This window comes from Purpureocillium lilacinum, assembly GCF_023168085.1.
Source record: "Purpureocillium lilacinum CBS 284.36 DNA, scaffold_7, whole genome shotgun sequence".
Lineage (NCBI taxonomy): Eukaryota > Fungi > Ascomycota > Sordariomycetes > Hypocreales > Ophiocordycipitaceae > Purpureocillium > Purpureocillium lilacinum.
In genome coordinates this window covers 2,578,518-2,592,622 of record NW_027072117.1, presented here as the reverse complement: position 1 = coordinate 2,592,622, position 14,105 = coordinate 2,578,518, and the positions used below count along the sequence as shown (strand labels likewise).

The window sequence follows — 14,105 nt, the reverse complement described above, 5'->3', positions numbered from 1 at the left end:
CGGCAGCCGCTGGCCAGCAAGTTTGTAAGTGAATTCGGAGCACTGAGCGGAAGCATACACGTAGAATGTACGAGTGAGTAGAAGTGATTCTGCAGGCATATAGACGTCTCAATTCCTAAATTAATTGCGTATAATTTCCATTCCAACTCGGTGTGTTGCGACAAATGTAGTCCCTGCACTCCGACCATTATGGGCAAGAGAACGGAGCGCACTCACATGTGTGTCGTCACAGTGCTCCCAGACCCAGCAAGCAGCCATGTTTCGCAAGGGTGCAAAGAAATCAATGCTTCTTTCGTTGCCAATCCAGATTTTAAATCTTCGACGGGCGTTTGAAAGATCTACTTTGCCTGCGCGGACTATGCACGGGCCTCGGCAACAGCGCTGTCCGTTCAAGTCATGAATCCGGCACCGCCACTCGGCTCGAACTTGACAAATTCCAGGGGCGCTACGAAGCACGCCGCGCCACTCTTCAGGCGGTTTGCGGCGCGCGTATCGCCCGGAGCGCTGCACAGCCCGCCGGCACCGCCACGTCTGCTGAGGTGCTGATGGCCGCCGGAACGGCCGCCAAGCTCGTCCGGTGATTCCACCACATCCCCCTGCACGCCCAATTCACCCCGTCCTTCTGATGTCATTCTCGGGGTCCTGTGAGCCCCTGCGGGCATTTAAGGTTGCGAGGCGGATTTCCCTTAGCTGGTGCTAGATGGACGGGGCGATACTAATAAGATGTTGAAGGCCCCAGACTCCCGGCTCGGGCTTGGGAAGCAACTCTAAATCACCGTTTCAGCATACATACCCAGCCAGCGCCTTACTTTTTTGCTTCACGATACCCCGATACCCCCTTTGTGTTGCATCTCACGACTGGTCTGTGTGAGTTGCTACGCTCGCCGCCATGGCCGACATCTCGGCCAAGATCCAGGATGCGGCCGCCAGGAACAGCGACCTGCTGCGCACGCCCGCCGAGACGGACCACGCGCCACCGGACCTCGAGCAGCACGGGCGGTTCCTCGACGACCTGCGCGCGCAACTGCGGGCGTCCGACTCGCGGCTCAAGGCTCTCAACGCCCAGCGCGAGCTGGAGCTCAAGTCGCACCAAAAGTACCGCGACAGCTCGGTGCGGCGCTTCATGTACAAGGCGGCGGGCAAGAAGGACCGGTTCGCGGAAAAGGCGGACAAGGGCGAGCGCGACTACTTCGAGGTGCTGCAGCGGGCGCACCAGGAGGACAAGATCAACGGCGGGCTCAAGGCGCAGATGGAGGAGGCGCAGGGGGCGGCGCGGGCGCTCGAGGCCGTGGCGGCGCGCAACCGCGACGCGCAGCGCCAGCTCGACGAGCTGTACCAGTCCATCTTCGCGGGGCCGACGCCGCAGTTCCCGGACGAGGACGCGGCCGAGCAGCGGCGCGACGCGCTCGTCGTGCGGTACCGCGCCGTGCGCGAGGCGTGCGAGGCCGAGGAGGAGGCCGTGAAGCTGCTGGCCAGCGGCGACGCCCTCATGATGCAGGCGCTGCAGCACATCGCCGACGCGCTGAGCTACTCGCGCGTCGACATGTTTGGCGGCGGCGGGTTCGCCGACATGATGGAGCGCAACGCCCTCGCCGACGCGGACCGCCTGCTCATGATGGCGCGGCTGCAGGCGTCGCGCGCGCAAAAGGCCAGCCCGCAGGTCAAGCCCCTCCCCGGCGTCAACATCAACCACGGGCACATCTTCGCCGACGTCTTCTTCGACAACATCTTTACCGACATGGCGTTCCACCAGGAGATTCAGCGCGGGCAGGCCGAGATGATGCGCTGCGCCGCCGCGCTGCGGGAGGAGCTGGACAAGGCGGCGGCGCGGAGGGGCCGGTTCAACGCCGAGCTGGCCCGGCGCGAGGCGGAGCTCAAGGAGGGGAGGATAGCGCTGCAGGAGGAGCGGCAGCGCGTGTTTGACGCCGTGGCCTCGCTGCCGCCGCCGCCGGACGAGGGGCCGCCGATTTCGTACGAGGAGGCTGTCCGCGCGGGGCCGTCGACTGATGCTGCTGCTGCTGCTGCTGCTGCTCCTACCGAGGCGGTGCCAGAGCCGGCCGCGGGGACGACGACGGAGGGGAGCAAGCCCGAGGCCCGGCCGGCTGAAACGCCAGCGAGGGAGTGGTGGGAGTGAAGCAAGGAAAGCGCATATAGTAATTCACGAATCACGAACATAGGGCCTCCGTCCAGCATAGCCCTACGTCCCTCGAGCCGTACCTGTCGTCGTCAGCCGTTGCCCGTATGGCACGTATCGACTAACACGCCCGTCGTGGAGGCAGTGTGAGGCAGCATGCGCAAGCGCCGTAACAGGCCTTCACAGGCAAGTCAAGAATCTGGCCACGGCATTCAAGTGCCGGGACGCGTATATCGTCACTCACACAATGTGCCCGGCCTCGTCACGGCACCACGCGGCGCATCCAAGCCTCCAAGCCTTCCCGTGCCATCGGCGTCGGTCCGCCTCCGAGCACCGACGGTCCCCACACCGGCGCCGTGCCGACTGCCTGCCTGCCACCCTGCCAGGCAACCCCCCGCCCAATCACCTCCCCTGCCAGCTTCCCTTCTGGTGGTGGGCTTGCCGCCAGCCTGAACGTGGCCCCCAGCCGCCGTCAACCGGTGGTGGCTCCCGCCCGTCTCTTCCCTCCCTCCACCACTCTGGCGTCCCGCCCGCCAAACAACCCACTCCCCCTGTCAAGCCCCCCTTCAGGCTCAATTCGCAGGACGAAAAATGGTGATTCATGACCATCCTGCTCGACGTGCAGATCGGGAGGCCCTCCACCCCTTGGGCCTTGGTGCCGCGCCGCCCTGCAAGCGCGGTCGGATTCAGCTACTCGTAAAGTAGCTTAATTGCGTTTACGTTGCGTCTTTCCAACGTGTTTAATGGGGCGCAAGGCACCTGTCATGGACTTGTGTGATTCCACTTCGTCATGCTTGGCGGACAGGACGAGGCTTGCCTCGGGTGCAGGCTAACGGCTTTGCATGTATTGATAAATAACCGCTCGCTCGCCTAGCCGGGCCTCACTGAGGCCTTTGCGAGTGTACAATCTGGATGCTGTTTATCTTGACGGTTGCCCATCACAAGCTGAGTGCTCGTTCAGGGAGGCCTGCCCCTTTTCGTGGCTGAGGACCTGTCTACGCATCTTGTTCAGCGTCACCCCCGTCACGATGAGCGGCAACAGTGGTTCGCGATGCCCTCACACTTCAGAACCCGCACTCGCAAACTGACACAACGCAATAGACCGCCCGCGCGGGTACGTCGACCCAGACTTCCCCAACCCCGACGGCGAGTGGGACACGCCCATCATCATCTACGGCTACACGCCCGCCATCGCCCTCTCCGCCTTCGCCGCCGCCTGGTTCTTCCTCTTCCTCGTCGCGCACACCTTCCAGACGGTCCGCCTCCGCAGCTGGTGGTTCGTCACCTTTTCCATCGGCCTGCTCTTCGAGATTGTCGGCTACGTCGCGCGCTCCCTCTCCGCGGAGCGCGACCCCTACCACCTCATCTACTTTGTCCTCAACTACTTCTTCATCGTCACCGCGCCCGTGTTCCTCGCCGCGGGCATCTACACGGTGCTCTCGGCGCTGATCCCCCGCCTCGGCAGCCGCTATGCGTTTCTGCCGCCCAAGGTCATCCTCGCCTTCTTCATCACCTCGGATGTCATCTCCACCGTCGTGCAGGTCGCGGGCGCGGCCCTCATCGGTGTGCGCTCCTCCCGCCGGCAGGACCCCACGACGGCGAACAACATCCTCCTCGGCGGCCTGGCGTATCAGGTCTTCGCCATGGGTGTATTCGTCATTCTCACGGCTACGTTTCTCGTGCGCGCGCGCCGCGCCATCAAGGACGCGGGCCTGACCGTCTTTTGCGCCGTGTTCGCGGTCGTGACGCTGCTGGTGTACCTGAGAACGGCGTTTCGTCTCGCGGAGACGGCAGAGGGCCTGTATGGAAAGCTGCAGACCAACGAGGTGTACTTTGCGTGCCTCGAGTTTGCGCCCATTGCGCTGGCCGTGCTGCTGTTCGCCGTGTGGCATCCGGGACGGTGCGTCGGGAACAGGGTGCGGGTGACGGACGAGGAGAAGCGTCGCTATGCCCCGACTGCGTTTTGAGGAATCTAGACGGAGATTTATTTTTCTGCGAGTCGAGTTGCTTTGGCCATGATATCCTGTTACGGCCTCGAATCAATGTAAACTGTACGAGCGTTGCTCATGATCGGGTTCCCTTGACCCATGCGTGGGCACCGACAACATTAAACATGATTGTACATAGCCCTGAATTGTGACGATTAAGTCTTCATGCCGGCTGAAATATCACCATTCGATCCATCTTTCAAGACGTTCTGGTGTTTCGATAAGCGATTTGCTCATTGCTGGGCAACATATCGTGTAAGATGCTCCGTTGATCCACTATGCGCACTGATCCCACAGCACTCGCAGGCCACTGCGGGACCCTGCAGGTCGATCCGACCTGCACCCCGCCATCCACTGACACCTCACCTCACCTCACCTCACGCCCGCCATCTGCGCCCTCAACACCAACACGACACATCGCGACATCGCCCACCACCACTCCCAAATGCCTCCCCTCCCCCCCTCCGCACCCCCCCTCCCCCGCATCATCACCTACTACCAAACCCACCATGACTCCTCCTCGGGCACGCACATCTCCCTCCTCCCGCTCCTCACCCAGCCCTCCATCTCCGTGACGCACGTCATGCTCGCCGCCATCCACCTCAACGACGACCCCTCCGCCCTCACCCTCAACGACCACCCGCCGTCCCACCCCCGCTTCGACGTCCTCTGGGCCGAGCTCCGCGTCCTCCAGGCCTCGGGCGTCCGCGTCCTCGGCATGCTCGGCGGCGCCGCCCCCGGCACCTTCACCCGCCTCGATGGCTCAGACGCCCAGTTCGAGGCCTACTACGCCCCGCTGCGAGACTTGGTTCGCCAGCGCAGCCTCGACGGCCTGGACCTCGACGTCGAGGAGAACATGTCCCTCGGCGGCGTCATCCGCCTCATCGACCGGCTGCGCGCCGACTTTGGCCCCGGCTTCATCATCACCCTCGCGCCCGTCGCCATGGCCATGCTCGACGCGGAGAAGAACCTCAGCGGCTTCGACTACGAGGCCCTCGAGGTGCTGCGCGGCCGCGAGATTGCCTGGTACAACGTCCAGTTCTACTGCAACTGGGGCGACGCCAGCAACACGTACATGTACGACCTCATGCTCGGCAAGGGCTGGCCCCCCGAAAAGCTCGTCATCGGCCTCGTCACCAACCCTGCCAACGGCGCCGGCTTCGTGCCCTGGCACATGCTGTCCGTAGTGCTAGCAATGCTAAGGCGTCGGCACCAGAACTTTGGCGGCGTCATGGGCTGGGAGTACTTTAACGGCTTACCTGGTGGCGCCGAGCGCCCGTGGGAGTGGGCGAGGGACATGACCTCGGTCTTGCGGCGCGAGGCTCTCGAGACGCCGCCGGTCCAGCCGCCTCCACAGGAGCCTGCAGAGCCTCCGCCGATACCCCCTCGGCCAGCTTCCTTGACAACGGCGCCGGTGGGGGAGATCGAAGCTGATCCCGATCGGGCGGATGGGCCAGCAGCGGTCGTGCCCTCGCCCTTTGACTATTACTCAGATGGGCCTCGGGATGATTGACGATGTGATGAATAACGCAACAGAGTCCCGGTCATGTCAAACACGCGTCGAGCTGAGCTTGGACACCAGAGAGTCATGCATTAGATGAGCCCCTCGAGGGAAAGATCACATACAGACAATCTAGACAATGACACATCCGCGCGGAGGAACAAATCCTCCCTACATAGAGGCAACGGCGCGACCCAGCATCAATGACACGTAATGAATCAACGTCAAATTGTCGTCTCAAAACTGTCTACATGTCTAGTGTAAAGCCAGTGGCATAACATGGTAACCCTCCCAATCAACCCCATTGGGCGACGAAAGCTCCAACTCGATTTGAGTACAAATACAGCGACGCAGAAGAATGCTCGCGGAGACGGCTCAGACGCACACCATCCAGGGGTCGCACTGAGCCGCGACGGTGAAGTTGTGGTACGTGGGGTAGCTGCCCTGGATGGCGGCAATCAGGGGATCGAAGAACTTCTTGTTGAAACGAGCAGTCTCGCAGGCCGAGCAAGGGCCGGAGAGGAAGCCGTCGTAGTGCGTTTTGTAGGCAAGCCGACCAACGACATTGTTGGTAGCCAAGTCCGTGGCCTGGATGGTAAAGGCCTCGGGCATGACGACCCAGCTCTGGTTGGTTGCGCTGGATCCGTTGTTGCCGGGAACGATGGGGTTCTGGTTGAACCAGAGGCTGTTAAGGCCGACGTCTCGGAGGGCTTTGATGAGGAGAAGGGTCATGTGAGTATCCTCGTCGATCTGAATGCCAGCACACTCGATGGCAATGGTGAAGCCGTTGCCCTGAACCGGACCTCCCACGCAGCGGCCCGTGTTCTTGTCCCAGACAAAGTTGTTGATGAAGGCCTGCCAGGTGTTCTGCCAGTTGATGAACCGGGGATTGACTGTCGAGTAGACGGAAAGACTTCCAGTCTCGGGGAGGACAGTGGGAGTGGGCTGGCCAGAGACTGTGGTGGGAACAGGGGTAGCGGGAGGAGCTTGGGAGTAGAAAGAAGTGGCTGGTGCAGCGCTGGACGTGGTCAGAGACGAGGTGTGAGAGCCCATGTCATCGGGGCGGGATGGGGCGTGGTTGTCGCGGTTGCAGACAAAGGCGCTCCAGCAGATGGCATCATGAGTGACGGTCGTGTTGATGGCCGCGCTGACAGGACGGCCACGGTAGGCCCAGCAGTTGAGGATGTCCTGTGCGTTTTTGGTCGAGACTGCAGAGCCAGCCTTGAAACCATCTGGAGTTCCGGCCTCGATATACGCCGTCCAGACATCGCCGTTTGGCATGGTGGCCGTGGTGCCAGAGGGGTCCCAGGGGTAGGTGCCGTCCTTGTAGGGAACCTCAACGGCCATGTCTGGGGCCTCGGGGTACGAGTAGGCAGAACGGGGCCAAGTGATGTCCTGGTACCAGTTCATCTGACGAGAAGTGGACCAGTCGAGATGCTCCTTGTTGTCTCCGATGCCGCAGTCGCAGAGAAGGAGATCCTCCTGAGGGAACTTTTGAGCCGTGGCCATGACGGCCAGACCGGCAATCACGCCAGTTGCGAGCGTGATGATAGGCATTGGTATTGCCTGAGGATCTTCGGTTGTTCGATCTGGTGACGTTGGCAGACGCAGCTGATGGCTTGAGTACGCAAGTTGACGACGACAAAGGCGGAGGCGGAGAGTGAAGAGATGGAGAACGCAAAGGCAGAGGAGGAAAAGCGAGCTTCAACGTCGAGAAGGTGTCTGGCGGTTCACCGCCATGTGCGTCAGGCAGCATCTCGCCCAGGCAGGACCCTTCTCCAGCGAGGAAGGAGGTGGCCGACACGGAAGGAGCACCTGTCCACAGCTGCGCAGTCGGCCAAGGACCGTCGGTTGCCGCCTCAGCAAACGCGCCATCTTGCTTGTGTCTCCTTCCGCCACAAGGAAAAGCGGTGAAGCTAGCATAGCGTATCGACAAGTCAAAGGCAGGAGCAAGCTGGCGTTGCCCAGTTGTCATGACACTGTTTCGACTCTACGAGCTCTAGCTGACGCGGACTTGACGCCATGACGAGTGCGTTCTCCGAGACTTGAAGGAACAGACCGGTACAAATCGAAATCACTTGCAAAGGTGCTTACTCGTCAGTTTGCCAGAGAAACACAATCGCCCGGTCGTAGTCGCTTGCCGTCCATGCGGTCCTGAATGAAGCATTATTGAACCCGCGGACCCTTGACAGGGAACTTCTACCAACGCAGCCCACATGGCGTATCGCTTGATTTTTTGCCACCAGCGAGCACGGTCAATATAGAAAAAAGAAAAAATAATTCAAATTCATCAAGGCCTACCCGGTTCGCCGCAAGATATCCAACGCTGTGTGGCGACAGAACGGCATCAGGCTGGTTGCTCACGGACTACCCTGCACCTGGGCTGACGCGCAATCGCCGAGTCGCTGACCCGCCCCGTATTTCGGTCCTGGCACCACAAGCCGACGAATATAAAATGATCCATGTGACCTAGTCCGACTCTCATCATCTCACCAGCACCGCAACATGTTCAGTCGCCGGCCGCCGCTCAATTGGCTCGCGAGGCCGCGGCCACGCCTGCCAACGCGGCAGGTCCGTCAGGCGCGCCTCCAGTCCTCGCAGTCTCCACAGGCGTCGCGCATCGACCGCATCACCTCCAGGCTCCCGAAGCGGCTTCAAAAGTACACCACCGGGCTTCGCAACGCGCCACTCTCGCACATCGTCTCCTTTCTCATCCTGCATGAGCTCACAGCCATTGTGCCCGTCGTCGCGCTCTTTGCGCTCTTCCACTACACGACGTACGTGCCGATCTCGTACATGACGGAGCATTTCGGCGAGTACGTCCAGGGGGGCGTTGCCAGGTTTGAGAGATACTTTAGCCGCAAGGGCTGGTTTGGCTTTGGACAAGAGGACGCAGGGGCTGGTGCAAAGCAGGATAAGGAAGCAGGGGGCAAATCACACACCGACGAGGTGGTTGACAAGTGGAGGAGCGGCGACAGGAAGTACGAGATCCTCATGGAAGTGGCCCTCGCTTATGCCGTCACCAAGGCACTGCTGCCCCTCCGAATCCTATTCAGCGTCTCGGCGACGCCCTGGTTCGCACGGGTGCTCATGAGGGCTCGAACCATGCTCACGCGCAAGCCCTAACACAATCTTTGCAGTCAAGACAGCTTTTACTGCACGCATCTAGATGCCGGCACAGAACGTCGACTCGATTTCTTTTATTGAGGCCTTTTCATGTCCAAGCTAGCTATGAACAGTTGTACATGCCATGGCGGGCATTGCCAAGTCGGTGCTGAACAGCAACCGCTTAAGCCTTCTCGTAGACCCAGTCGAACTGGGCAGCCTTCCAGGAGACGGTGCCGTTGGGGAACCAGTGGGCAATCTCCTTCTTGGCGTTCTCGACGGAGTCGGAGCCGTGGCAGACGTTGCGGCCGACATCCAGGGCGAAGTCGCCACGGATGGTGCCGGGGGCAGAGGCCAGGGGGTTGGTGGCACCGAGGAGAGCTGGAGCGGTCAGGGGATGTCGAAGTGAGCAGGGGCAGAGAACTTACTGCGGCCGGTCTTGACGGCGTCACGGCCCTCCCAGACCATGGCGCAGATGGGGCCAGAGCCCATGTCTGCAATTGTCAGTGAGTGATGCGAGTCGAAGGGTGCACGGGCAACATACAGGAGATCAGACCAGGGAAGAAAGGCTTCTCCTTGAGGTCCTCATCTACGAGGTTGTCAGCGGTGGCAGAATCCAATCGGATGGGTGTACCAACAGTGCTTCTCAAGGTGCTCCTTGGAGGGAGTGACCAGGTTGATGGCAACCAGCTTGAAGCTTGGAGTCGATTAGTCGCTCGTCCGTGTCGACTGCGCATCAGTCGTGGAATCGTCTATCTTACCCTCGGTTCTCGAAGCGGCCGATGATGGGGGCGATCAGGCCACGCTGGAAACATAATGTCAGCAAGAATCCTGGTACAGATGATGGGTTGGTTGCAAATTACTCACCTGAACGCCATCGGGCTTGATGGCAATGAAGCTATCACGCTGTCAGGCCGAAAATTCTTGGAGGGGTAATGGCGGGGTAGGAGGGGCAGGCTCCGGCTGCCGCAAGAACACTCACGTCTGCTCGGTAGACATGGCTGCGGTTTTGGGTTTGTCTGAAGAGACTTGAAGAATGGGAGAGATGGAGGAGATTGGGTTGGAGATCGGAGATAGTGAAGAAGAGAAGCTGGAGGTCTGGTCGCGAGGGGCGAAGAGGAAATAGCCCAGCAACAGGCCAACGAGGAGGAGGAAAATTCGTGGGACCAGGGTTCCCACAGCACCGCCAGCCAGAGGCGGGTTGCGTTGCCGCCGCTGCCCGCCTGGGGCGGACTCGTGGTGGGGTCCAGCCATGGTGATTCGACGGCGCTGCCAGGAGATGTACAGTGTGCGGATGCGGCCGTAGACGCACGGAGGACAAGTTGGCGGTGAGGCCGAGGACAGAGATGAAGCTTGCCGTGTCGACCGCGGCGGCGGAAGCTGATAGATGAGGTGATTCGATGATCCGAGCTGCGATGAACGGTGAAGGACAGCCTGATCGAATTACAAAAGAGGGACAGACGAGGCCAATGGCTCACAGAGAGCATGGGTCCAAGATGGTTCAAAACATCAGCAGTTCGCGGACGGCCACCCGTGGTGACGGTCTGGCGGCGAGCTGCTGGCCACAGTGCGCATTGGGTCCGCAGTCCTGACGTGCACTGACCGCGAGGCCAGCTGGCGTTTGGCACCGCTGTATCCGTAGTCTCCGCATTATCGAGGCAGCCCCGCCAGGGCAGCCCCAGGGAGCTCCGGGCGTGCGTGCCGCCAGTCCCAATCGGGAGCTGTCGCAGGAGGCGAGAGTCGCCTCAAGGGACAGCTTGTCGCCCTCCACATGCAACGTTGGACCGTCGCCAGACACTCGTACGACGCCCGTCCGAGTTCTCGTCACGTCAACGCCTGAGCCAGGCTCTGACATTGCATTCGTCTTTGCATGATATATTTTCGGCGACCGGCCTCCACCATGCGGTCGACGCTCGCGCTGTCCTGGAAATGGACGGCGCTCCTATGCGTGTTGGCCATCATGGTCGGCTTCATCCCCCAATCAGGTATGGCAGCTTGCACGCGTCCAATGCTGCACGCGCCGTGATATTGACAACATCCCAGCTGCCGTCAAGGAGCATGATTTCAAAAAGTGCCACCAGTCCGGATTCTGCAAGCGGAACCGGGCCTACGCCGACAACGCCGCATCGCAGAGCTCGACATGGAACTCGCCGTACCAGGTCATCCCCGAGTCGCCCGTCCTCAAGGACGGCCAGCTACACGCCATGATACTCAAGACCATCAACGACAAGGGCGAGACGGCGCGCTTCCCCATCACCGTCTCGTTCCTCAAGAGCGGCGTCGCTCGGGTCACGGTCGACGAGGAGAGGCGACAGAAGAAGGACATTGAGCTCAGGCACAACAGCCCTGTCCGAAAGGAGCGATACAATGAGGCCGAGAAATGGGCCATTGTCGGTGGGCTGGAGCTTGACAAGCAGGCGCAGGTCGCCTTCCAGGACAAGAACCAGATCAACATCAAGTACGGTCCCGAGTCCAAGCTCGAGGCCGTCATCAAGTTTGCGCCTCTCGAAGCCGAGTTCCGGAGGGACGGCGCCACGCACATCAAGCTCAACGACCGCGGACTTCTCAACATGGAACACTGGAGGCCAAAGGTGGACAAGCCCGAGGTTAAGGAGGGTGAGGAAGCCCCTGCCGAGACGGGCGAGGACGAGAGCACCTGGTGGGATGAGACCTTTGGCGGAAACACGGACACGAAGCCGCGTGGCCCCGAGAGCGTCGCTCTGGACATTTCTTTTGTCGGATACGAGCACGTCTACGGCATCCCCGAGCACACCGGGCCCATGTCTCTCAAGCAGACCCGAGGTGGCGAGGGTAACTTTGAGGAGCCATACCGCATGTACAACGCCGACGTGTTTGAGTACATTCTCGACAGCCCGATGACGCTCTACGGATCGATTCCGTTTATGCAAGCACACCGCAAGGGCTCGTCGGTCGGCGTGTTCTGGCTTAACGCGGCCGAGACCTGGGTGGACATTACCAAGGGCAAGCAAAGCTCCAACCCCCTTCACCTCGGCCCCGGCGGCAAGACCAACACGCACACCCACTGGATCTCGGAGAGCGGCCTGCTGGACGTCTTTGTGTTCCTCGGCCCCACGCCTCGCGACCTGACGCAAAATTACGGTGAACTCACCGGCTACACGGCCATGCCGCAAGAGTTCTCGATTGGCTATCACCAGTGCCGCTGGAACTACATTTCCGACGACGACGTCAAGGACGTGGACCGGAAGATGGACAAGTTCAAGATCCCGTACGACGTCATCTGGCTCGACATCGAGTACACGGACGACAAAAAGTACTTCACCTGGGAGCCGCACTCCTTCACCGACCCCATCGGCATGGGCAAGCAGCTCGACAGCCACGGTCGCAAGCTGGTCGTCATCATCGACCCCCACATCAAAAAGGTCGACGGCTACAGCGTCAACAAGGAGCTCACGTCGCAAGACCTGGCCGTCCACAACAAGGACGACTCCATCTACGAAGGTTGGTGCTGGCCGGGATCGTCTAACTGGATCGACTGCTTCAACCCGAAGGCCATCGAATGGTGGAAGTCGCTTTACAAGTATGACGCCTTCAAGGGAACCATGGAGAACACCTTTATCTGGAACGACATGAACGAGCCCTCCGTCTTCAACGGCCCGGAGACAACCATGCCCAAGGACAACATCCATCACGGTCATTGGGAGCATCGCGACATCCACAACCTGAACGGGCTCACGTTCCACAACGCCACGTTCGAGGCGCTGGTCTCGCGCAAGAAGGGTGAGAAGCGCCGCCCCTTCATCCTGACCCGGTCCTTCTACAGCGGTTCCCAAAGGCTGGGCGCCATGTGGACCGGTGACAACCAGGCCTCCTGGGACCACCTGGCCGCGTCCATCCCCATGATCTTGAACCAGGGCATCGCGGGCTTCCCGTACGCCGGCGCCGACGTCGGCGGCTTCTTTGGCAACCCCGAGAAGGACCTGCTGGCCCGCTGGTACCAGGCCGGCGCCTTCTACCCCTTCTTCCGTGGTCACGCCCACATCGACGCCCGCCGTCGTGAGCCGTATCTGCTCGGCGAGCCGTACACTGCCATTGTGACGTCTGCTCTGCGACTGCGATACTCGCTCTTGCCTTCCTGGTACACTGCTTTCTTCTACGCCAACCGCGATGGCAGCCCTATTGTCCGCCCCATGTTCTGGACGCATCCCGAGGAGGAGGGCGGCTTTGCGATTGACGACCAGATGTTTGTCGGATCGACAGGTTTGCTCGTCAAGCCAATCGTCGAGCAGGGCAAGGAGTCCACCGACATTTGGATCCCCGATGACGAGGTCTATTACGACTACGCGACCTACCAGACCATGAACACCAAGAAGGGCAAGCACCTCACGGTCAAGGCGGCGATCGACCAGATTCCGCTGCTCATGCGTGGTGGCCATATCTTCCCCCGCCGCGACATTCCTCGGCGTTCTAGCACCATGATGCGATTCGACGACTACACCCTCGTCGTGTCCGCTTCCAAGAGCGGTTCCGCCGAGGGTGAGCTCTACGCCGATGACGGCGACTCGTTTGACAACGAGAAGGGGCAGTACATTTACCGCAAGTTTACGTTGGCCGGCAACAAGCTGTCGTCGGCGGACGCGGAGGGTCGAGATGCAAAGGCAATCAAGGCCGGAAAGTGGCTCACGGCCATGCACGAGGTGTATGTCGACAGGATTATCGTCGTCGGTGCCCCGTCGTCGTGGAACAAGAAGGAGGTTGACATTGAGAGCGACGGTCGGTCGTGGAAGGTCAAGGTCGAGTACCACGCCGCCGAGAAGGGGCGCGCCGCCTTTGCCGTCGTCGGCCGGGTTGGGGCACGCATCGGTCAGGACTGGGTCATCAAGGCATGAGCGGCAGTCGTAGGAGCGTTCACGGAGACATTGCTTAGAAAGACGGTAGATTTGTGTTTGGCTGGAAGGTCCAATTATGTACGCGTTGGCTGTACGATAAGGATTGAACAAGACAGTTGGCACCTGTGATGCTTGCCTTGTCCGTTACCTTTGCCATCGCCATTAACTGCGCAGGATGCCGCAACGCTAGGAGCCGAGATGTGGGTTAGCTCAGGGCCGAAGCGACGGCAGGGACTAGGTTCCGGCGCTCGGCACGCGGCCCGGCCTGGGTCTCGGAACTCAGGGCGGATCGTCGCTCAGGAACCAGACCACGACTTCTCTCCGTCTGTTGGTTTCTGGCGGACCATGAAGTGCCGTCTCTTCCATTTCATTGCAATTAGGGACCCTTGCTCGCATGCCACGTGCTTGGCAATCTGTGGAACGCGGTTGATTCCAAATGCCTGTTGGAGTGGGCAATGGCGCGAGGCGTAAGCGCGCTAGGACTTTGATTGCCTGGGCCACGATGCTCT

General features: G+C 60.7%; 7 protein-coding genes across 7 annotated transcripts; 5 read left to right on the top strand and 2 right to left on the bottom strand.

Moving 5' to 3' along the window:
* Positions 1–889: 889 nt before the first annotated feature.
* On the top strand, positions 890–2,134 carry PLICBS_009691 (uncharacterized protein; the record flags this gene model as incomplete). Its single annotated transcript, XM_018325307.2, has 1 exon — positions 890–2,134. One exon carries the CDS (start codon positions 890–892, stop codon positions 2,132–2,134), a length of 1,245 nt encoding a protein of 414 aa, XP_018176701.2.
* Positions 2,135–3,162: 1,028 nt separating this feature from the next.
* On the top strand, positions 3,163–4,101 carry PLICBS_009690 (uncharacterized protein; the record flags this gene model as incomplete). The annotated part of the gene is made up of 2 exons (XM_018325306.2): positions 3,163–3,178; positions 3,236–4,101. The coding sequence occupies 2 exons, from the start codon at positions 3,163–3,165 to the stop codon at positions 4,099–4,101; spliced, it is 882 nt and encodes a 293-aa protein (XP_018176700.2).
* Positions 4,102–4,705: 604 nt separating this feature from the next.
* Positions 4,706–5,635, top strand: PLICBS_009689 (uncharacterized protein; the record flags this gene model as incomplete). The annotated part of the gene is made up of 1 exon (XM_018325305.2): positions 4,706–5,635. One exon carries the CDS (start codon positions 4,706–4,708, stop codon positions 5,633–5,635), a length of 930 nt encoding a protein of 309 aa, XP_018176699.2.
* Positions 5,636–5,998: 363 nt separating this feature from the next.
* PLICBS_009688 (uncharacterized protein) lies at positions 5,999–7,180 on the bottom strand (the record flags this gene model as incomplete). Its single annotated transcript, XM_018325304.2, has 1 exon — positions 5,999–7,180. One exon carries the CDS (start codon positions 7,178–7,180, stop codon positions 5,999–6,001), a length of 1,182 nt encoding a protein of 393 aa, XP_018176698.2.
* Positions 7,181–8,128: 948 nt separating this feature from the next.
* Positions 8,129–8,749, top strand: PLICBS_009687 (uncharacterized protein; the record flags this gene model as incomplete). The annotated part of the gene is made up of 1 exon (XM_018325303.2): positions 8,129–8,749. The coding sequence occupies one exon, from the start codon at positions 8,129–8,131 to the stop codon at positions 8,747–8,749; it is 621 nt and encodes a 206-aa protein (XP_018176697.2).
* Positions 8,750–8,912: 163 nt separating this feature from the next.
* PLICBS_009686 (nucleoside diphosphate kinase) lies at positions 8,913–9,727 on the bottom strand (the record flags this gene model as incomplete). Its single annotated transcript, XM_018325302.1, has 7 exons — positions 8,913–9,109; positions 9,157–9,222; positions 9,273–9,317; positions 9,367–9,425; positions 9,490–9,533; positions 9,596–9,626; positions 9,711–9,727. The coding sequence occupies 7 exons, from the start codon at positions 9,725–9,727 to the stop codon at positions 8,913–8,915; spliced, it is 459 nt and encodes a 152-aa protein (XP_018176696.1).
* Positions 9,728–10,628: 901 nt separating this feature from the next.
* PLICBS_009685 (uncharacterized protein) lies at positions 10,629–13,596 on the top strand (the record flags this gene model as incomplete). Its single annotated transcript, XM_018325301.2, has 2 exons — positions 10,629–10,713; positions 10,772–13,596. 2 exons carry the CDS (start codon positions 10,629–10,631, stop codon positions 13,594–13,596), a joined length of 2,910 nt encoding a protein of 969 aa, XP_018176695.2.
* Between the last annotated feature and the right edge of the window lie 509 nt (positions 13,597–14,105).